General features: G+C 45.7%; 1 protein-coding gene across 3 annotated transcripts in view; it reads right to left on the bottom strand.

Moving 5' to 3' along the window:
• The window catches only part of ROBO3 (roundabout guidance receptor 3), a 290,365-nt gene that overhangs the window by 43,250 nt on the left and 222,620 nt on the right, over window positions 1-24,495 (bottom strand). For all 3 annotated transcript variants that reach the window (XM_075280067.1, XM_075280069.1, XM_075280068.1), the window contains exons 3-9: window positions 22,479-22,636; window positions 22,062-22,182; window positions 21,375-21,513; window positions 20,358-20,485; window positions 18,110-18,234; window positions 9,157-9,328; window positions 6,382-6,587 (exon numbers count right to left, since the gene is read on the bottom strand). In XM_075280067.1, coding sequence (XP_075136168.1) covers window positions 6,382-6,587; window positions 9,157-9,328; window positions 18,110-18,234; window positions 20,358-20,485; window positions 21,375-21,513; window positions 22,062-22,182; window positions 22,479-22,636 — 1,049 coding nt within the window. The remainder of the gene's footprint in view (window positions 1-6,381; window positions 6,588-9,156; window positions 9,329-18,109; window positions 18,235-20,357; window positions 20,486-21,374; window positions 21,514-22,061; window positions 22,183-22,478; window positions 22,637-24,495) is intronic.

A 24,495-nucleotide genomic window follows, 5' to 3' on the forward strand; every position in this document is an offset into this window, starting at 1 on the left:
AGGCTCCCTCCACCATTAATTGGTCCAAACTGGGCTGGTTAGAGGCTCCCTCCACCATGAATTTGCCCAAACTGGGCTGTTTAGAGGCTCCCTCCACCATGAATTTGCCCAAACTGGGCTGTTTAGAGGCTCCCTCCACCATGAATTGGTCCAAACTGGGTTTTTTAGAGGCTCCCTCCACCATGAATTGGTCCAAACTGGGGTGGTTAGAGGCTCCCTCCACCATTAATTGGTCCAAACTGGGCTGGTTAGAGGCTCCCTCCACCATGAATTGGTCCAAACTGGGCTGGTTAGAGGCTCCCTCCACCATGAATTGGTCCAAACTGGGGTGGTTAGAGGCTCCCTCCACCATTAATTGGTCCAAACTGGGCTGGTTAGAGGCTCCCTCCACCATTAATTGGTCCAAACTGGGCTGGTTAGAGGCTCCCTCCACCATGAATTTGCCCAAACTGGGCTGTTTAGAGGCTCCCTCCACCATTAATTGGTCCAAACTGGGCTGGTTAGAGGCTCCCTCCACAATTAATTGGTCCAAACTGGGCTAATTAGAGGCTCCCTCCACCATGAATTGGTCCAAACTGGGTTTTTTAGAGGCTCCCTCCACCATGAATTTGCCCAAACTGGGCTGTTTAGAGGCTCCCTCCACCATGAATTGGTCCAAACTGGGCTGGTTAGAGGCTCCCTCCACCATGAATTTCCCAAAACTTGGCTGTTTAGAGGCTCCCTCCACCATTAATTGGTCCAAACTGGGCTGGTTAGAGGCTCCCTCCACCATGAATTGGTCCAAACTGGGGTTTTTAGAGGCTCCCTCCACCATGAATTGGTCCAAACTTGGCTGTTTAGAGGCTCCCTCCACCATGAATTGGTCCAAACTGGGGTGGTTAGAGGCTCCCTCCACCATTAATTGGTCCAAACTGGGCTGGTTAGAGGCTCCCTCCACCATTAATTGGTCCAAACTGGGCTGGTTAGAGGCTCCCTCCACCATGAATTTGCCCAAACTGGGCTGTTTAGAGGCTCCCTCCACCATGAATTTGCCCAAACTGGGCTGGTTAGAGGCTCCCTCCACCATGAATTGGTCCAAACGGGTTTTTAGAGGCTCCCTTCACCATGAATTGGTCCAAACTTGGCTGTTTAGAGGCTCCCTCCACCATGAATTGGTCCAAACTGGGGTGGTTAGAGGCTCCCTCCACCATTAATTGGTCCAAACTGGGCTAATTAGAGGCTCCCTCCACCATGAATTGGTCCAAACTGGGTTTTTTAGAGGCTCCCTCCACCATGAATTTGCCCAAACTGGGCTGTTTAGAGGCTCCCTCCACCATGAATTGGTCCAAACTGGGCTGGTTAGAGGCTCCCTCCACCATGAATTGGTCCAAACTGGGTTTTTTAGAGGCTCCCTCCACCATGAATTGGTCCAAACTGGGCTGGTTAGAGGCTCCCTCCACCATGAATTTCCCAAAACTTGGCTGTTTAGAGGCTCCCTCCACCATTAATTGGTCCAAACTGGGCTGGTTAGAGGCTCCCTCCACCATGAATTGGTCCAAACTGGGGTTTTTAGAGGCTCCCTCCACCATGAATTGGTCCAAACTTGGCTGTTTAGAGGCTCCCTCCACCATGAATTGGTCCAAACTGGGGTGGTTAGAGGCTCCCTCCACCATTAATTGGTCCAAACTGGGCTGGTTAGAGGCTCCCTCCACCATTAATTGGTCCAAATTGGGCTGGTTAGAGGCTCCCTCCACCATGAATTTGCCCAAACTGGGCTGTTTAGAGGCTCCCTCCACCATGAATTTGCCCAAACTGGGCTGGTTAGAGGCTCCCTCCACCATGAATTGGTCCAAACGGGTTTTTAGAGGCTCCCTTCACCATGAATTGGTCCAAACTTGGCTGTTTAGAGGCTCCCTCCACCATGAATTGGTCCAAACTGGGGTGGTTAGAGGCTCCCTCCACCATTAATTGGTCCAAACTGGGCTGGTTAGAGGCTCCCTCCACCATTAATTGGTCCAAACTGGGCTGGTTAGAGGCTCCCTCCACCATGAATTGGTCCAAACTGGGGTTTTTAGAGGCTCCCTCCACCATGAATTGGTCCAAACTTGGCTGTTTAGAGGCTCCCTCCACCATTAATTGGTCCAAACTGGGCTGGTTAGAGGCTCCCTCCACCATGAATTGGTCCAAACTGGGTTTTTTAGAGGCTCCCTCCACCATGAATTTGCCCAAACTGGGCTGTTTAGAGGCTCCCTCCACCATGAATTGGTCCAAACTGGGTTTTTTAGAGGCTCCCTCCACCATGAATTGGTCCAAACTGGGCTGGTTAGAGGCTCCCTCCACCATGAATTGGTCCAAACTGGGGTGGTTAGAGGCTCCCTCCACCATTAATTGGTCCAAACTGGGCTGGTTAGAGGCTCCCTCCACCATTAATTGGTCCAAACTGGGCTGGTTAGAGGCTCCCTCCACCATGAATTTCCCAAAACTTGGCTGTTTAGAGGCTCCCTCCACCATTAATTGGTCCAAACTGGGCTGGTTAGAGGCTCCCTCCACCATGAATTGGTCCAAACTGGGGTTTTTAGAGGCTCCCTCCACCATGAATTGGTCCAAACTTGGCTGTTTAGAGGCTCCCTCCACCATGAATTGGTCCAAACTGGGGTGGTTAGAGGCTCCCTCCACCATTAATTGGTCCAAACTGGGCTGGTTAGAGGCTCCCTCCACCATTAATTGGTCCAAACTGGGCTGGTTAGAGGCTCCCTCCACCATGAATTTGCCCAAACTGGGCTGTTTAGAGGCTCCCTCCACCATGAATTTGCCCAAACTGGGCTGGTTAGAGGCTCCCTCCACCATGAATTGGTCCAAACGGGTTTTTAGAGGCTCCCTTCACCATGAATTGGTCCAAACTTGGCTGTTTAGAGGCTCCCTCCACCATGAATTGGTCCAAACTGGGGTGGTTAGAGGCTCCCTCCACCATTAATTGGTCCAAACTGGGCTAATTAGAGGCTCCCTCCACCATGAATTGGTCCAAACTGGGTTTTTTAGAGGCTCCCTCCACCATGAATTTGCCCAAACTGGGCTGTTTAGAGGCTCCCTCCACCATGAATTGGTCCAAACTGGGCTGGTTAGAGGCTCCCTCCACCATGAATTGGTCCAAACTGGGTTTTTTAGAGGCTCCCTCCACCATGAATTGGTCCAAACTGGGCTGGTTAGAGGCTCCCTCCACCATGAATTTCCCAAAACTTGGCTGTTTAGAGGCTCCCTCCACCATTAATTGGTCCAAACTGGGCTGGTTAGAGGCTCCCTCCACCATGAATTGGTCCAAACTGGGGTTTTTAGAGGCTCCCTCCACCATGAATTGGTCCAAACTTGGCTGTTTAGAGGCTCCCTCCACCATGAATTGGTCCAAACTGGGGTGGTTAGAGGCTCCCTCCACCATTAATTGGTCCAAACTGGGCTGGTTAGAGGCTCCCTCCACCATTAATTGGTCCAAACTGGGCTGGTTAGAGGCTCCCTCCACCATGAATTTGCCCAAACTGGGCTGTTTAGAGGCTCCCTCCACCATGAATTTGCCCAAACTGGGCTGGTTAGAGGCTCCCTCCACCATGAATTGGTCCAAACGGGTTTTTAGAGGCTCCCTTCACCATGAATTGGTCCAAACTTGGCTGTTTAGAGGCTCCCTCCACCATGAATTGGTCCAAACTGGGGTGGTTAGAGGCTCCCTCCACCATTAATTGGTCCAAACTGGGCTGGTTAGAGGCTCCCTCCACCATTAATTGGTCCAAACTGGGCTGGTTAGAGGCTCCCTCCACCATGAATTGGTCCAAACTGGGGTTTTTAGAGGCTCCCTCCACCATGAATTGGTCCAAACTTGGCTGTTTAGAGGCTCCCTCCACCATTAATTGGTCCAAACTGGGCTGGTTAGAGGCTCCCTCCACCATGAATTGGTCCAAACTGGGTTTTTTAGAGGCTCCCTCCACCATGAATTTGCCCAAACTGGGCTGTTTAGAGGCTCCCTCCACCATGAATTGGTCCAAACTGGGTTTTTTAGAGGCTCCCTCCACCATGAATTGGTCCAAACTGGGCTGGTTAGAGGCTCCCTCCACCATGAATTGGTCCAAACTGGGGTGGTTAGAGGCTCCCTCCACCATTAATTGGTCCAAACTGGGCTGGTTAGAGGCTCCCTCCACCATTAATTGGTCCAAACTGGGCTGGTTAGAGGCTCCCTCCACCATGAATTTGCCCAAACTGGGCTGTTTAGAGGCTCCCTCCACCATTAATTGGTCCAAACTGGGCTGGTTAGAGGCTCCCTCCACAATTAATTGGTCCAAACTGGGCTAATTAGAGGCTCCCTCCACCATGAATTGGTCCAAACTGGGTTTTTTAGAGGCTCCCTCCACCATGAATTTGCCCAAACTGGGCTGTTTAGAGGCTCCCTCCACCATGAATTGGTCCAAACTGGGCTGGTTAGAGGCTCCCTCCACCATGAATTTCCCAAAACTTGGCTGTTTAGAGGCTCCCTCCACCATTAATTGGTCCAAACTGGGCTGGTTAGAGGCTCCCTCCACCATGAATTGGTCCAAACTGGGCTGGTTAGAGGCTCCCTCCACCATTAATTGGTCCAAACTGGGCTGGTTAGAGGCTCCCTCCACCATGAATTTGCCCAAACTGGGCTGGTTAGAGGCTCCCTCCACCATGAATTGGTCCAAACTGGGTTTTTTAGAGGCTCCCTCCACCATGAATTTGCCCAAACTGGGCTGGTTAGAGGCTCCCTCCACCATGAATTGGTCCAAACTGGGCTGGTTAGAGGCTCCCTCCACCATGAATTTGCCCAAACTGGGCTGTTTAGAGGCTCCCTCCACCATTAATTGGTCCAAACTGGGCTGGTTAGAGGCTCCCTCCACCATGAATTTGCCCAAACTGGGCTGTTTAGAGGCTCCCTCCACCATGAATTGGTCCAAACTGGGTTTTTTAGAGGCTCCCTCCACCATGAATTGGTCCAAACTGGGCTGGTTAGAGGCTCCCTCCACCATGAATTTCCCAAAACTTGGCTGTTTAGAGGCTCCCTCCACCATGAATTGGTCCAAACTGGGCTGGTTAGAGGCTCCCTCCACCATGAATTGGTCCAAACTGGGGTGGTTAGAGGCTCCCTCCACCATTAATTGGTCCAAACTGGGCTGGTTAGAGGCTCCCTCCACCATTAATTGGTCCAAACTGGGCTGGTTAGAGGCTCCCTCCACCATGAATTTCCCAAAACTTGGCTGTTTAGAGGCTCCCTCCACCATTAATTGGTCCAAACTGGGCTGGTTAGAGGCTCCCTCCACCATGAATTGGTCCAAACTGGGTTTTTTAGAGGCTCCCTCCACCATGAATTTGCCCAAACTGGGCTGTTTAGAGGCTCCCTCCACCATGAATTGGTCCAAACTGGGCTGGTTAGAGGCTCCCTCCACCATTAATTGGTCCAAACTGGGCTGGTTAGAGGCTCCCTCCACCATTAATTGGTCCAAACTGGGCTGGTTAGAGGCTCCCTCCACCATGAATTTGCCCAAACTGGGCTGGTTAGAGGCTCCCTCCACCATGAATTGGTCCAAACTGGGGTTTTTAGAGGCTCCCTCCACCATGAATTTGCCCAAACTGGGGTGTTTAGAGGCTCCCTCCACCATGAATTTGCCCAAACTCTGCTGGTTAGAGGCTCAATCCACCCTGATTTTCAAAACAAATGTTGGTGCCAACCTCAACTTACTACAAGGGCCAAATTCACTGCTGGTGACAAGCTCTCCTCACTGCAAGTGCCAAATACACATGTTTCAAGGTGTTTTCCTACTGTCAGAGAGGTGGTATTGAGTGTGTAAAGTGTGTAGTTGTTAGGCTGTGATGTTGGGGTAATAGAGGGTCTTTGGTGTGTTAGATGCCCCCAGACATGCTTCCCCTGCTGTCCCAGTGTCATTCCAGAGGTGTTGGCATCATTTCCTGGGGTGTCATAGTGGACTTGGTGACCCTCCAGACACGGATTTGGGTTTCCCCCTTAACGAGTATCTGTTCCCCATAGACTATAATGGGGTTCGAAACCCGTTCGAACACACGAACATTGAGCGGCTGTTCGAATCGAATTTCGAACCTCGAACATTTTAGTGTTCGCTCATCTCTATAAATGAGGACTAATGAGCGGCAGCACCTCCTTATCTGGCATATCATTAATATTTATAAATGCTGCTGAGTGTTCCTGTTAATAACTAATCATGCACATCATTAAGAGATATTTAAACCTGCGCTTATAATCAGATTATCCAGCAGCCAATGCCTGGTGGCTGCGCTCGCTCCCGTAGCGCTGGGTGCATTTTTTTTTTTGTCAGATGCTACAGATTATCGAAGAATTTAGTGTAGATGATCTGGAAATATCAAACTGACCTGTAGATGGGTGATCTGTAAAGTTCCATTGTCCAGTATGGTGATCCTGGGGTCACTCCCCCCAAGTCTCTGTCCGTCTTTCAGCCAATGTGTGCTAGGTAGGGGGTTCCCGGTCACATGACACTGCATCTGAACAGCAGAATCAACGGCCAGAGTCTGGTTGGAGGGTCCTCGGCGGATTATTGGTGGAACTCGATCTGACGTGGCTGCCAACACAGAAAACATTTCACTTACTTTACTTGGAGAAAAGAAAAAGTCTTGTAGACCTCAGTGTGATTCTTCTGTTAGGTTGCTTCAGATTCTAATCAATTATTGAATTAAACCAGACATGGAAAAGTTGGGTGAAACCAATGTGGCCAAATTATAGTCCACATTGTTTGCTTCCCATCTTTCCAATATATGATAAATCTGTGTAGTTATATAGTTTTACATGCCGCCCTATAAATAGGCATTTACAATTCAAGATTGTAGGATAACTAAGCTCAACCCCTGTTGAATAACATCATACATATTGGATGTTACCCAGCTTTCTGAGACCCTGAAAAGCCTACCTGCTTACTTATGCATTTATATTTATACATACCCAGGAAAATGTACTGCGGAGGATAAAGGATTTTTTTTTACTTTTTGAGAGAGAAGCACTATAAGCCTGGACACAAGAGATTGGGTTCCTAGGAGTGCAGAATGGCCATATCCTGCCAGAGATCAATTCCTGGTTCATCCCTGATTAATATCTGGACTGAATGGACGTCATTCACTCAGCAGAATAACAAACACCTTGCTCGTTGCGATCAATGATTAATCAACGATCTGTTATATTACGGGCGACATCACCAGGAATCTCCGTTAATAGTGTTGGTTTAACAAACTGTCCGTGAAGCCGCCCTGATCTACAGCGGGGGGAAGGAGAATGCATCCATCAGCGCTTCCTCCGCCAACTAATGAAATCGTCTTCGGAGGGCAATAATTAATTAATTACTCTCGGAGACTTGTCTGCAGTGGCGGAGAAATGAACAGAAACACTTACTTTATTCTATTTGCTTTACAGCTGAAAATGAAATAATATGATCGGCAATTATGGCATTGTAGTATTAGAGTTGCTAGGACTATATATACACATGTATGGCTTTTACTTGCACACATAATTAGGCCATTATTATAAGAGTGCAAAAATGGACCAAGTTGTGAATTTGTGATTACAAATCCAGGACAAGGAGGACCCGCGCTGATAGGTTTAGGTGAAAAAAACGACTTTATTGGAACAACACACTACGCGTTTCGGGCATACACTCTGCCCTTCTTCAGGTGCAATGGTTCTTAGCCGTCAAGCCGAGAAGCTTGATTATTATAAGAGTGGATTTTTCATCAGTGTACAGTCTGTACTGCAGATATATGGGGATATTCACATTGGCATGTAAAATATAAACTTATATGAAATATGCAGGGCCTCACTATTTTTATAGATGTTGCAATTACAAAATTTCCATTGACTTCCATAATATTCAAAGTTTGGATAAATTCTATGCTTTGGATCTTTATCAAACAGATTCTGTATTTGGTGTTACGGCACTTCCATGGGACTGCTCATATTGCTATAGATCAAAACGAAATGCAGATCCAATGTTGCTGGTATACAATCCATAACTAACCGTATTGCGGATCAGTATTTTGCAGTTTGACACTAACTGAACAGCATTATGGCCAACAGAACAATGAAAAGCATTTTATGAAGAGTAAATCTACCGTCCTGCCGCCAATTGACACCTGTGGCCACCCATCCTGTACATTCAGTCACTGCCTTGCAGCTGCAATTGCTTTGTAACCATTATGCTCCATACAGTAATGCATCTTGCCCGGCGCCAGCGCCACTCCAAATCAATATCACTGACTGTCTATTGCTTGGAGCTCTATACTGATACTAGACTGTGTCACAATAATAGTCTTATTGAGTGGACACGAAACAAGGGGGACGCAAATTGCTGCGCTGACACAAAAGAGAGACAGTCTGTGTTTTATTACACAGCACGCACATTACAAGTGAAGTTTACATTGCCAGGTAGACAGGTTACACAGATCAAGCTGGACATTTGATCCATAGGTGGCCAGAAGCTACATGTACATATTGGTTACATTACAGTAACTCTGTGATCTAAGAGTTCAATACATATACTGTTGTTCCTATCGTGTGACACACGGCGCCTTTGATGTAGAGTGACAACTTCCAGCAAGGAGGAAAACATTACCACTGAGTTAGCATAGAAAGCAAGGATGTGACTGGAAAACGGGTCGGATCAGCCTCCCCTCATGAGTGTGAATGGCATGACATACGTCATTAGGTTGTCTGGGATGTAACACTACTGCCCATAAATGCCCTTATTACCATTTTACCTTTAGTTTTCACATATCCCAAAGGATGCCCTGTTTACGATATGTTCACATGGGAGTTTTTTGAAAGCGGATTTTGAAGCGGAATTCACCTCAAAATTCACCTTCAAAAACGCCTCCCATTCATTTCAATGGGAGTCACTTGCAGTTTTTTTCCACTATTGATTTTTTTTCATCTAGGGGAAAAAAATGCGACAATGCCCAATCTTGAAGTGGCTTCCGCGGCTGAGTCAGCCGCGGTGTCCACGGCTCGAGACTTCCTCCTGATTAGGCCCATTTATCAGGGCCTAAGAGGGATGCCAATGTACTGCACTTAGACGTTCACACCGACAGTCACCACCATTTAGCCACAGGTAGTACAGGTTACATTTTAATTATCTCACATCTTACCATCTTCCACTTCCAGGAGAGCCTTGGCCAAGATGCTTCCAGCCACACTGATGGCTTGGCACATGTAGTAACCGGAATCTCCCGTCTGGACATCTATTATGGTCAGTTCTCCACTGGGAGATACAGAGAAGCGCCCAACAGTCTGTGGGGGTTGGCTGGGGAATAGCAAGATCTGTAAGTGAAATAGAAATGCTTATGTAAGACGTTGTCACTCCTGGATAACTATAAGGATATATTCACACGGCTGAATTTAAGGCAGATTCCACCTCAATATCAGCTCTAAATTAAGCCTTAAAACCACCTCCCATTCATTTTGGAGGCAGATGCTGATACCGCCTGAATTTGCAAATTCTGCGGCAGATTCCATGCATGAATTTGGTCAAGTGGAAAAATTCAGCCTTAAATTCCTGAACCTGAATTTTTCAGGTCATAAAAATTCAGTTGTATAAGCGTAGTCTGGTAATCCTCCACATACAGTCTACATGTGTGAGCCCTGAGCCAGACAGACGTGTGAGGGTCACACAACCAGACTGTACATCAGCTTTGAGTTATGGATCAGTAAAAGCTTTATTTAATGAGCCATAAATTATTTAGAACAACTTAATCTGCAGATTGTGTACTTCTTCCCCCGGGTCTCATAAAAGCCATGGTCGGCCAAACAGGATATTTACTTTGCATCTATATTTGTAATAGACTGTATTATAGGATGAGATGCAAATTCTGATGGGGGGGAATATAAGAGGGGACTATGTACACATGTAGTGATTTGTCATTTATCATTGTGCACCATAAGGTCACCATTAATAGTTCTGGACTCTCAGTTATCAATGGCTTTCATATACATAGGAAGGTAACAATTACTATCTAGTTATCACTGTGTGTTGTCTGTGTTGATACATAGGACTGCAGGTAACATGTGTATGCATAGCTAGATCTCTCCGTCTATTGGTCTGAAGACAATCCAAAGTATTCTTCAGTATTTCGTGTCAGATTTCAGTCTTTCTGGAATATTAGTTGCCAGATTAACAGATTTTTCTGGTCATATAACTCCGGAGCGTTTCCCATGTAATACACACATTCCCTCTACACTGGAAACAATTAACAGAAGTCATTTATTTCAGGCTTCGTCGTCTTGAAATAGTCCCTATTAATAAGACTGTGACTTCCACGAGTCTCTGACCAATTAGCCAGAAATTTCATTGACTCATTAAAGTTCTTCTGGTCTTGTTAAATGATACAATAAATTTATTGCCCCTTACGGGTCGTTTCCATGAGGTTTAGGACCTGACCCGGAAAAGGAAAGCAGATGTGACCATTTACTATGTGTCAGTTGTAGAAGTCTACTCAACCATTTATATCTCCCACAAAGTGCATGACCCAGCTTTTCAAGAGTCCTGAACGGAAAATCTGACTGACTGTGCACTGGCACATGCGCTGCTCCATAGCCAGACACTGCTGTCTTTCAGGACTCTGGGAAAGCTGACTAACCACCCACATGGGTGCTGGAATGTCAGCTGGTTTAGTTGGCACCCAGCTTTTCTACAGAATCGCTCACAGTTTCCCTTTAAATTGCACCTTCTTGTCATCTCTCTTGACATGTTTGTTTCTGTAAATACTTTATTCTCTGTTACATTTCCCCAAAGCTGTAGCATTTTTCTTATGAATGTGTGGTGTTTTTACTCTGTTATTTCTCTTGGAATTATATGAATAAGATTACATTCACAACTGCGTCTGACACAGATCCATCAGAAATCACTGGCCGAAAAAGTGTTATAAAGCCTGGCTTTTTTGTCCAGCGATTTTAGTTAAATAACGGACAGATTTTATTATACTCAAATGGGACCCCGGGCTTCATTCTTGTCATTCATTTTTATTATGCATTTTTTTCCAATTGTATGTTCCTCAGGTCCTTCGATGGACCGGCACAATGGAAGTCAAAACACAAATGTGAACGGACAACTGGATGCTATTCACACAGTATGGGCACTGACTGGTAAATGTCCAGCACCCCCAAATGGGAGCACCTAGTGATTAAAGGGGTTTTCCAGTTTCAGCAAATAAAAGTTATTGTATAAAGGAAAGTTATACAATTTTCCCATATACTTTCTATATCAATTCCTCACAGTTTTCTAGATCTCTGCTTGCAGTCATTCTTTGTTTACTTCCAGCTGATAAAAATCAGACCATGGTCATGTGATATACAGTCCATGGTCATGTGATATACAGTCCATGGTCATGTGATGGACAAACAGGTGTACAGCTCATTAAGGTCAGAGTAATTAGAGCTCTGTCTTGTAACAAGCTGTGCACCTGTGTGGCCATCACATGACCAGGGACTGTATATCACTAGAGATGAGCGAACACTAAAATGTTCGAGGTTCGAATGGGTTTCGAACCCCATTATAGTCTATGGGGAACATAAACTCGTTAAGGGGGAAACCCAAATTCGTGTCTGGAGGGTCACCAAGTCCACTATGACACCCCAGGAAATGATACCAACACCCTGGAATGACACTGGGACAGCAGCGGAAGCATGTCTGGGGGCATAAAAGTCACTTTATTTCATGGAAATCCCTGTCAGTTTGCGATTTTCGCAAGCTAACTTTTCCCCATAGAAATGCATTGGCCAGTGCTGATTGGCCAGAGTACGGAACTCGACCAATCAGCGCTGGCTCTGCTGGAGGAGGCGGAGTCTAAGATAGCTCCACACCAGTCTCCATTCAGGTCCGACCTTAGACTCCGCCTCCTCCGGCAGAGCCAGCGCTGATTGGCCGAAGGCTGGCCAATGCATTCCTATGCGAATGCAGACTTAGCAGTGCTGAGTCAGTTTTGCTCAACTACACATCTGATGCACACTCGGCACTGCTACATCAGATGTAGCAATCTGATGTAGCAGAGCCGAGGGTGCACTAGAACCCCTGTGCAAACTCAGTTCACGCTAATAGAATGCATTGGCCAGCGCTGATTGGCCAATGCATTCTATTAGCCCGATGAAGTAGAGCTGAATGTGTGTGCTAAGCACACACATTCAGCACTGCTTCATCAAGCCAATACAATGCATTAGCCAGTGCTGATTGGCCAGAGTACGGAATTCGGCCAATCAGCGCTGGCTCTGCTGGAGGAGGCGGAGTCTAAGATCGCTCCACACCAGTCTCCATTCAGGTCCGACCTTAGACTCCGCCTCCTCCGGCAGAGCCAGCGCTGATTGGCCGAAGGCTGGCCAATGCATTCCTATGCGAATGCAGACTTAGCAGTGCTGAGTCAGTTTTGCTCAACTACACATCTGATGCACACTCGGCACTGCTACATCAGATGTAGCAATCTGATGTAGCAGAGCCGAGGGTGCACTAGAACCCCTGTGCAAACTCAGTTCACGCTAATAGAATGCATTGGCCAGCGCTGATTGGCCAATGCATTCTATTAGCCCGATGAAGTAGAGCTGAATGTGTGTGCTAAGCACACACATTCAGCACTGCTTCATCAAGCCAATACAATGCATTAGCCAGTGCTGATTGGCCAGAGTACGGAATTCGGCCAATCAGCGCTGGCTCTGCTGGAGGAGGCGGAGTCTAAGATCGCTCCACACCAGTCTCCATTCAGGTCCGACCTTAGACTCCGCCTCCTCCGGCAGAGCCAGCGCTGATTGGCCGAAGGCTGGCCAATGCATTCCTATGCGAATGCAGACTTAGCAGTGCTGAGTCAGTTTTGCTCAACTACACATCTGATGCACACTCGGCACTGCTACATCAGATGTAGCAATCTGATGTAGCAGAGCCGAGGGTGCACTAGAACCCCTGTGCAAACTCAGTTCACGCTAATAGAATGCATTGGCCAGCGCTGATTGGCCAATGCATTCTATTAGCCCGATGAAGTAGAGCTGAATGTGTGTGCTAAGCACACACATTCAGCACTGCTTCATCAAGCCAATACAATGCATTAGCCAGTGCTGATTGGCCAGAGTACGGAATTCGGCCAATCAGCGCTGGCCAATGCATTCTATTAGCCCGATGAAGTAGAGCTGAATGTGTGTGCTAAGCACACACATTCAGCACTGCTTCATCAAGCCAATACAATGCATTAGCCAGTGCTGATTGGCCAGAGTACGGAATTCGGCCAATCAGCGCTGGCTCTGCTGGAGGAGGCGGAGTCTAAGGTCGGACCTGAATGGAGACTGGTGTGGAGCGATCTTAGACTCCGCCTCCTCCAGCAGAGCCAGCGCTGATTGGCCGAATTCCGTACTCTGGCCAATCAGCACTGGCTAATGCATTGTATTGGCGTGATGAAGCAGTGCTGAATGTGTGTGCTTAGCACACACATTCAGCTCTACTTCATCGGGCTAATAGAATGCATTGGCCAGCGCTGATTGGCCGAATTCCGTACTCTGGCCAATCAGTGCTGGCCAATGCATTCTATTAGCTTGATGAAGCAGAGTGTGCACAAGGGTTCAAGCGCACCCTCGGCTCTGATGTAGCAGAGCCGAGGCTGCACAAGGGTTCAAGCGCACCCTCGGCTCTGATGTAGGAGAGCCGAGGGTGCACTTGAACCCTTGTGCAGCCTCGGCTCTGCTACATCAGAGCCGAGGGTGCGCTTGAACCCTTGTGCACACTCTGCTTCATCAAGCTAATAGAATGCATTGGCCAGCGCTGATTGGCCAATGTATTCTATTAGCCTGATGAAGTAGAGCTGAATGTGTGTGCTAAGCACACACATTCAGCTCTACTTCATCGGGCTAATAGAATGCATTGGCCAGCGCTGATTGGCCAGAGTACGGAACTCGACCAATCAGCGCTGGCTCTGCTGGAGGAGGCGGAGTCTAAGATCGCTCCACACCAGTCTCCATTCAGGTCCGACCTTAGACTCCGCCTCCTCCAGCAGAGCCAGCGCTGATTGGCCGAATTCCGTACTCTGGCCAATCAGCACTGGCTAATGCATTGTATTGGCGTGATGAAGCAGTGCTGAATGTGTGTGCTTAGCACACACATTCAGCTCTACTTCATCGGGCTAATAGAATGCATTGGCCAATCAGCGCTGGCCAATGCATTCTATTAGCGTGAACTGAGTTTGCACAGGGGTTCTAGTGCACCCTCGGCTCTGCTACATCAGATTGCTACATCTGATGTAGCAGTGCCGAGTGTGCATCAGATGTGTAGTTGAGCAAAACTGACTCAGCACTGCTAAGTCTCTGCATTCGCATAGGAATGCATTGGCCAGCCTTCGGCCAATCAGCGCTGGCTCTGCCGGAGGAGGCGGAGTCTAAGGTCGGACCTGAATGGAGACTGGTGTGGAGCGATCTTAGACTCCGCCTCCTCCAGCAGAGCCAGCGCTGATTGGTCGAGTTCCGTACTCTGGCCAATCAGCGCTGGCCAATGCATTCTATTAGCCCGATGAAGTAGAGCTGAATGTGTGTGCTTAGCACACACATTCAGCTCTACTTCATCAGGCTAATAGAATACATTGGCCAATCAGCGCTGGCCAATGCATTCTATTAGCTTGATGAAGCAGAGTGTGCACAAGGGTTCAAGCGCACCCTCGGCTCTGATGTAGCAGAGCTGAGGGTGCACAAGGGTTCAAGTGCACCCTCGGCTCTCCTACATCAGAGCCGAGGGTGCGCTTGAACCCTTGTGCAGCCTCGGCTCTGCTACATCAGAGCCGAGGGTGCGCTTGAACCCTTGTGCACACTCTGCTTCATCAAGCTAATAGAATGCATTGGCCAGCACTGATTGGCCAGAGTACGGAATTCGGCCAATCAGCGCTGGCCAATGCATCCCTATGGGAAAAAGTTTATCTCACAAAAATCACAATTACACACCCGATAGAGCCCCAAAAAGTTATTTTTAATAACATTCCCCCCTAAATAAAGGTTATCCCTAGCTATCCCTGCCTGTACAGCTATCCCTGTCTCATAGTCACAAAGTTCACATTCTCATATGACCCGGATTTGAAATCCACTATTCGTCTAAAATGGAGGTCACCTGATTTCGGCAGCCAATGACTTTTTCCAATTTTTTTCAATGCCCCCGGTGTCGTAGTTCCTGTCCCACCTCCCCTGCGCTGTTATTGGTGCAAAAAAGGCGCCAGGGAAGGTGGGAGGGGAATCGAATTTTGGCGCACTTTACCACGTGGTGTTCGATTCGATTCGAACATGGCGAACACCCTGATATCCGATCGAACATGTGTTCGATAGAACACTGTTCGCTCATCTCTATATATCACATGACCAGGGACTGTATATCACATGACCATGGACTGTATATCACATGACCAGGGACTGTATATCACATGACCATGGACTGATTTTTATCCACTAAAAGTACACAAATAAAGACAACAAACAGAGATATAGAAAGTACATTAGAAAATTGTAGAACTTTTCAGTATGCAAATGATAACATTCATTTGGTGAAATTGGATAACGCCTTTAATTTATTCATACATTTCTAGAAAGTATAACAGAGAAACAAAGCAAGACAGATTTCTCTAAGAAAAAAATCTACACAAGTGTTATATTACAAAACATACAATTACTTAGTAAAACAGACATATCAGGAGGGGTGAGCGGTCCCTTCTCAGTGTTACGTGCAGTAAATCAGTCCCACAGAAGAAAGGGCTGAGGTCTCACCCCACAATAAACAGCACCCATGGAGTACATTATAGGAGCAGATGGGTGAGGCCATTATTTGTGCTCTACCCCTGGATACACAACCTTATGTTTACTTAGGAGAGTTTGTCTCATCTCTACTGTTTACTTAAAGGGATCTCACCGTAAAAGGTGCATTCCACTGCGACCTGGACCTCCACCCCAGATACTTCCCCATTTTATGTGTCTCTCAGCCTGTTTATTTGTTCTAGTAATGGGACTATTAATGGGAAACTTAACTCTTTGTATTAGAATATCAGGGGGAAGGGAATTTTAGAAATGTCAGCAAAGTATTTATGGAAGGCAGTGATGAGAGTCTCAATCCCTTAGAGATACTTCTATGATGTTTCCATAATCTCCACCCTGTAAGAGAGAGTGAAACGTTTCTTGAATCCTGTAATTGACAAGTCCAAAAGCAATAGGACTAATCCGGTTAATAAAGGCAAAGTGATAGCAGAAGATTTTAGGATTTGAGTCCTGGTTCTCCTGCAAATGTTCTATTAGTCGATGACCATCCAATAATCCATATTTGATAATCCCATATATTTCAAAATGATATCTAAACATTATGAATTTTCCCTGAAACAAAATGTTCTTTAATATGAGAAATTCATAGAATTTTTGAGAAACTGCTAATCTCAGGCTCTGTCCACATCAATGTTATCACTGTGGTTAAAATGTCATGAGACAGTAAACGGGCCCAGCGCCTACATGACCTCTGCTAGGTAAAGGTTCCAGCGGGTCACATTTTCTTTGTAAACACTTCAATACAGTCTCTTCTTGGGTGGTTAATCTCTGACCTGACCGAAACACAACCTTCTCCTGTGTCACTGCAGAGGGGATTCATTTCAGGATCCCCATTTACAGGAGATGAAAGTGGACATTTTGGCACCTAAAGATAAAATACACTCATTGCAATAATCATAATGCACCCAATTAGAAATATAGGATTGCTGCAAAACTTGAACTGCAGTTATGTCTCAGACAGATATAGAAATTATTATCAATGTGGTCTGGTCTGATTAGGCACTGGGTATTGCTTCCCCTGTTGCTCTATAAAAAGACACTCAGAGGCTACTTTTGGGTAATGTACCTCTTGGTGAGCGGTCGTATACTACTAGGCATACCTCAATAATGCAATCAAAGACATACTTATTGGACTGAGAGAAGCTGCCTGGTCATTGTGATGAACTGACTGCCATCTAGAACCTTCTGACATAGCTGTTAGGAGTTGTTGGGAGCAGTGGTTACGTAATGAAGCGTATACACGGCAAATAGGCTCTGGGTGGCCCAGACATACCTCCAGTAGAAAGGATCATTTGACCCACTGTAAAATCTTGAAGACACAGGTGGCTCCTTCAATGAACAGCCTTTGTTATCAGTGGTCATAAATGAGAAGCCTAAAATGCTACTTTAGCAACAAATCAGGATCTTTTTGGGATCCAATGATGGTTGAGTTTGAATATGGAGGCCTTGTGGTGAGTGCTTCATTCTTGTCCTTGCTGTGGAGGGACACACTAAACCAACTTCTATTGTGATGTTCTGGAGAGCCATTCCATAAGACATGGTCGATCAGGGAAACTAACAGTTCAGTGATATGTGCAAGATATCCTGTAGCCAGATTTGTTGCCTTTCATGGCAGGGCTTCCAACTATTATTTTTCAGCAGGATAATATTGTGTTTGTGTGATTGGCACTCCATTCGCTTCTATGGGGCTGCAAGCGTAAGTCCAAGTAGCCCCATAACAGTGAATGCAGCGCTAGATAAGCAAGTGTACTGGCGCTCAATTCACAAGGAGGCTTTAGAGGGAGTTTCCGTCACAGGACCTCCAGATTGCTGGCTGACCCGGTGATTGGGTACCCAGCAATCGGACACCTATCCTGTAGATAGGGAATAAGTGTCCATAATGGCAAATCCCCTTTAAATGTTACTTCTTTGCTTCTTTTGTTGAAAAATGTTCTGCTACCCCAGAAATAAAAACATTATATTCATCTAAATTTCTATAAGAAAATAGCAATTTTTGAGCGTCAGGCTCCTGACACTGCCAGCCGCTGCTTCTTAGGGGGTGTTTTCTGGTTATAGTTTGGTACAGTAGGTTCAGCCTTCATTGTGTCACAGATGTTGTCAATTATTAGCAACATTGTAACCTGTAATATCATGCTCAGTTATTTCCATTAGGGTCTGGATTACAGCCACTTCCTCTGAATCTCCCTCTAAGGTCTATACTTTGACAGTTTGCTGATCTTACATGACATTTCTGTTTGAAGATAATCCATATTCAGAGATCACAACTATTAATTCCAATGCACCGCTTACCTGGCTTCCTTCTTTCTGCCAAAACACAGCGGGTGGAGGGTTCCCTTTGGTCTCACACTGAAAAGTCACTGTGCGCCCCTGGACAACAATCTGATCTCGTGGTCGGGTCACAAGCTGAGGTGGAACTGCAGTGATGAAAAACATGTAAGTATATGTCTCCAAATGTACAATGTGCATGTAAATCTAGGCTTCTTGTGAGATTGCAAGAGAGGATTAGATACATTGGCTCAGAAGACATCACACATGATAATCTTAGATACAGTAGCTCAGCAGACAGTATCATACCGGCAGTATAACATGTAACAGACTCCGATACTCTGGTTTAGCAGTTTCACGCATGATCCTAGTGTGATACTCTTTTTGTTCACATCTGCCTTAGACAACATTGTTTTATTCCGTCACAGAAGCAGGAAACAAAAATCACAGAAGTGCTGCCTCTGTCACATCGCCAAGGTTGCCCAATAGATCCCATTGACTTTTTTCGGGTCTGTAGGGTTTCTGGGTGCAAGCATTTTATCTGACAAAATTTCACAGCATCCTGGACATCATCCTGGTCTAATGCACATGGAAACACAGTCTAAGGCGCATCATAAGCTTAGACAGTATCACACATCGTAGGCTTAGATACACTGGCTCAGCAGCAAGCTGTCCCTAAAGATTATGGCATGAAGGGCTCAGCCAACTTCTCCCCCTTAGCCCCCGGTCAGTGTTCAGTTCTTACACTGCAGATCTTTCTCTAATGAACACGAGAATTGATCTGCGCTGTATTGATTATCTGTGTATGAGGCTACATGATGACTGAGGGGCAGGGGGTGATGGTGTGGACTGATGCAAACCTATCCTGACATGTAATGTGCATGCCTATGAACTGAACACTAAATATCAGATGTTTTACGGCTATTTTTTTGCTCTTGTATAGTAAAGAGAGATGGGATCATTCATGGAAATTATGTTGGAAGACGTTGAGAAGATTCCACGCTGTGAATCCCATTGTACATTCAGAGATACATGATGCAGCAAGGAGATGTAAATAATCCGGGGTAAGCATCTCCTCATCCCGCACATAATTACGCTACGATATGAGCCTATTCCCCGCCTGGTAAAGGGCTCCCAGAAGGTCTATGTATGCATGCAGCATTTTAAATATTCATAGCACCCCCTGCTTTATGTTCCTTGTGAGGTAATACACCCCAATAAACTCAGCACTGTATGTTTTATCGTTTCGCCATCAGTTGGGAGGGGTTATGAAGAGCGGGCAGATGCAGAACCATTATCATTAATTCTCTGGGTGGTGGAATGCTGTGTGCCAGGGGGTGAGACTCTCAGAGAACACCGAAATCCTGATAAACTTTCACTTGGCTTCAAAGGACTCCACAGAAGCCAGAGATCATTAATAACATCATATCAGGACTGAGCGCTCATCTCTTCCTCACATCAAACACGGCAGCGGAGTTGAAAGGGACCCGACTCATGACACAGCGGCATCGAGTGCTGCGGCTGATAAGGGAGACGGGTTTACAGGGCAGGAGATCAGTAGATTGTTCGCTGCCTGGAATGTAATATTAAAATTGAAGGCAGAAAAGACTTTATGAGCCTCAGAAAATAGCTGATTTTCTACTTAAAGAGCTGAAGCGAGTGCCCAGAGGGGTTGTCATCCTGAATGGCTAATTTTGCCTCTGGCAACTGACAGTATTCACTGTGTTTCTGGCATTTTATTCATGAATCAGAATGATCAGGATGAACATATACAACAGTGATGTGTGTCATGTTTACACTGGATTGGGGTGGGGGGCCGGTTAAAGACCTATATAACAAGCAAGGATTTCAGTCAAGTCTGATAAAATTTTAAAGGGATAAAAATAAACCTGACAAATAGACGCTGACACATAAATTATCTCCAGAATAGCATACAAAAAAGAAAGATCAGTGACTGGTGCCAAAGCCCCACCCGTCATGCATGAAATGAGATGAAATGGATACTTACAGAATGGGCCGACTGGAGCAACGTGAATACACATGAAATAAAAGAAAGCATGAGATGAGTACACCGTGTAATACTGAGACAACATGAAATATGAACATAAAGCTACAAACTACAATAAAGATATGGTTGTTGTGCCAGCACATTAGAGTATAACAGGTCAGCATGTCAGGGGTTAATCCAGTATGTATCATCATCATGTTAAGGTATCCATTATAAGGAGTGCAATGACTTGGTTCCTCCGATCCCAGGATGCCTGTCTCTTACCATGAACACTGAGTGAGCCTGAGGCCTCAGATTTGCCGACGCTGTTTTCTGTAATACAGGTATATGTTCCCTCATCTTCTGCTGTCACTCGGGAGATTCGCAAAGTGTTGTCGCTGCGAATCTCATACCTGAAATTCACACAATCGTAATATAAAATAATGTTCAATTTCCGGTTAAAATATTTTTATTCAGCTGTGACCTTACAAACAGTATCCAAGTCCACATCTGTGGGTGTTGCTGACCTCATATCTATTTTATTCAGTGTCATCTGTCCACTAGCTCTGCTCCATTTCAGGCACATCTATGAATATTGACTCCAGCTTACCCCTCGTTCACATCTGCTTTTGTATTCTGTCCGGAGGAGTCCACATGGGGAACCCCGCGAATGGAATACAAATGCAATTGCAAACGCTGTTCTGTAAAAGCACACGGACCATAATGGGGTCCTTGTGTTGGCCACGCGCTGCCCACACAAATCATGCAGACAGGAAAGTATCCTGTCCGCGAGATCCCTGCAGAGATCTTGTGGCAAGCACATGGACCCCATTACAATCTATGGGGTCCGTGTGCTTTTACTGCACCAGTGCTTGCACTTGCGTTTGGTATTCCATCCGGGGGGGGGTGTCACCATGCGGACTCCCCCAGACGGAATCCAAACGCTGATATGAACGAGGGCTTACCTGCGCTGTCCATTGGCGTCTGTGGTAATCTAGACCGTACTGATTAGAGTCCAGTCTGATACTCTGTCGCTCCCCTATGCTTTAAACTGCAGCGCTACTAATTATAATAGGTCTATTGTTTATGCGCACAAGCTGAGCAGGAAGTGAGTACACGGAAAGCGGATTTCATTAAAACAAGAACAAAGTGAATGTGAACTACAAGTAACTAGACCAAAGATTATTAGGAAGTGCTGCACACAGACTGCAGGAAGAAGCCTCAATAATGACGACTGATATACATATACGACACAGAAAAAGTAAAATCAAATTAGTGGCAAACAAATGCTAATATAATCACCTTCCCCGGGGTAACTCTCCTTCTTCTTTCCGCCAACGAGCAGTGGGCATTGGGTCTCCATGAACCTCACACTGAAAGTCCACAACATCATCCGCTAAGACCACCTGGTTTATAGGTTTTCTTACAAAGGTGGGACGCTCTGCGAGGAGAGAAGGTCAATAAGATCATTCTACTCAGTAAATATGAGATCTTGGGTTGATGTCTGATTAGATTTGAGAAATTCTATTCAGCTGTGTATGGTGTAGCTCATGGTACTCAGCTTTCCTGCAGTCCAGAAAAGCAAAGCTACTTTTTATGTTGTGATACGAGATCAGATTTGCCATTCAGAAGATTGAGAAGTTGTTGACAACCTTTGTAGGTGCTGCAGGGTGGCTATACAGATTGTAACCCAGTCTTCCCAGAAGAAAGGTAATGGATGCCAAACAGTGTTGTTTCTGCTAAAGCTAAAGAGATAGGAATGACTTGACAGAGAGGGTTAATCGGAGAGAACATGACTATGTTTTTCCTTCCCATCGGAAGCGTCAGGAATGTGATTTTCTCTCTTGTGGTTTAATTCTCAGGATAATTAGTCTCCATTTTCTCCTCCTACAGAACAAATGTCTCTAGTTGTGCCTTATCTCCAGCATGAATCACTTCCTGGCAATGAGTGACACTACTTGCTTTGCAATTTCACAGATTGTAACGTACCAAAGACTACCAGCTGCGCCGGCTCACTGTCTCGTTCTCCCACCATATTGGTCGCCACACACACGTACATCCCGGCATCCGTCTTCCTGGTATTGGAAATCATCAGTTTCCCTCCCCGGATCTAAGATGTGAACATTAAGAAGCAGCAATGTGACAATGTATCAAGATACATCATAGTTAATAAATATAATAAGTATCATCAATATCATTCTGTTCTTTGTGTGGCACCTACATGTTCTGCAGTGTCGTACACAGAATATTTTTAGGTATGCTGGTGTCTTCATTACTGCAGCTTACAATATAAAGACCCCCGCATAAGACATAAATATGAAGGAGTCGACAGAGGGAGACCCTCATACAAAGCTATACAAACTTATAATCCCTGTGGATGATATGTGTTGCCCTGAATACACTCACCGTTATGCGCTCATCCTTATCACTGATGCGGACATTTTCCTTCTTCCAGGATATAGTGGGCTCAGGGTGGCCTCTGGGTGGGATGCACTCCATTACCGCTGGTTCTCCTGCCGCCACCACCACATCACTGGGAGCCTGGCGAAAGTCATCCCTTAAAACTAGAAAAAAGGAAACAAGTATATTAGAAAAGTAAACTATCAATATAGCTACCCCATCTTTCACATACTAATAATACAGCACTATCCACGTAATACATACACTCTCACTTATCATAGTACCACCACCCTCATATATACTACCACATAACCACTTATGTATTACACACACTCTCCTTTATCCGACTACATCGCCTTTATATACTAACATATAACCACTTATATATTACACACATTCTACTCTCCCATATCCGAGTACCTCCGCTCTTATATATCAACACAACACCAGCTATGTAACACATACACTGTCCCTTATCTGAGTACCACTAATTTCATATACTAACACAGTACCACCTATATAATGAAGTCATCCCCATCTATCAGCGTAAGCAATCTGATGGATATTAATGCTTTCCTATATCAAAGTACCACTATTAAGAAATACTAACCTCCTTTATAACAGAAGATAATATCACTCACATAATTTACATACCCTTGTAATGTATAAACCCAGTCTATGAAAAAATCACCACTAAGGCTGGGGCCCACGGGCCGGAAACGCTGCGATTTGGCCGCAGCGGAAACGCCGCAGGAAAAATCATGGTGTTTTATAGTACTTGTAAAGTGGATGGAATTCATGCGAATTCCATGCCCACTTTGTGGAAAAAAATCGCAGTGCGGACACACTGCAAAAACCGTCGTGGTTTTGAAAATTGCAGCATGTCAATTATATCTACAGAAACGTCGGAGGTTTTCCTTTTAGATATAATTGTAACAGAAAGTCCGCGGAGGAAAACTCTGTGAACTTTCTGTTCAAAGCACTGTGGAAAGAACCGCGCGCTGTGGGCCATTAGCCTTACGTACACTACAATAGCCTCATCAACACGATGCAGTCAACCCCCTGTATTATACTACCACCTCTGCAATATGCTAGCCCTCCCTAATATTTTAGTACCACTGCAATGTAGGCTGTCCTTCCTATCTGTCTTTCCTTCCCCTGCATACAGTAAGAGCATTGCAATGTAGCTCTCCCATCTATGAGTGTAGAACAAAGCAAAGGACCACCAATGTAATGTAGGCACCATGGTTATCGAGGGTACCACCACCACTGCAATGTAGGCACTCTGATCTATACATGTACCACATACAATATAGTAACCATCCTTTATAAGAGCGCAGAGTATCACTAACTTAAAGCACTCGGCCCCATACCTTGCAAAGATTCTGACTCTCCCCTATGCGTTATAGCAGAGCACCCCCAGAGTGACACTCTGTGACCCTTCCTATCTACCTCCAGGCACAGCCTCATCCGTCACTCCGCTCTCCCCCTGATAACTGATGATTTATTCCTGACTTGTGTTTGTTGAGGCTTCTTCACAGTTAAAGAGGAGAAGATTCATGACTTTCATTTAAGTGTTGACACATTTAGAAAAATCTTATTAATCAAATGGCGTCTTTTTTTGGACAGACCTTAATTATTTAGCTGTAACCGTCCCTCTGATGTCCCAGTACTGTACCCTGATAGATGGGCGGCTGGGGTGGGGGAGGGGCTACATATCAGAGAACACAGAAATCACATTAGGGTTGTTCCAGAGACATCACCTAGACGTCCACAGTGTGGCTTATATTCTTCAGAATAAGTATTCTTTTCTATACAAAGAACCCTACAAACCCTATAAAAAGACCTGGAAATATAATCTTCTGTCCTGTGGGGTAACAGATGTTCTATAACAACCTTCAATGGTCACCATTCCAGTATGCATAGTTGTCACCCCTCTTTCCACCTACCCTGTATAGCATTATTTGCGTGCATTGTTATGTTCTCTGGTGCTTTTTAAAAGCGGTAAAGACTAGAGATGAGC

This window comes from Leptodactylus fuscus, chromosome 6 (assembly GCF_031893055.1).
Source record: "Leptodactylus fuscus isolate aLepFus1 chromosome 6, aLepFus1.hap2, whole genome shotgun sequence".
Taxonomy (NCBI): Eukaryota; Metazoa; Chordata; class Amphibia; order Anura; family Leptodactylidae; genus Leptodactylus; species Leptodactylus fuscus.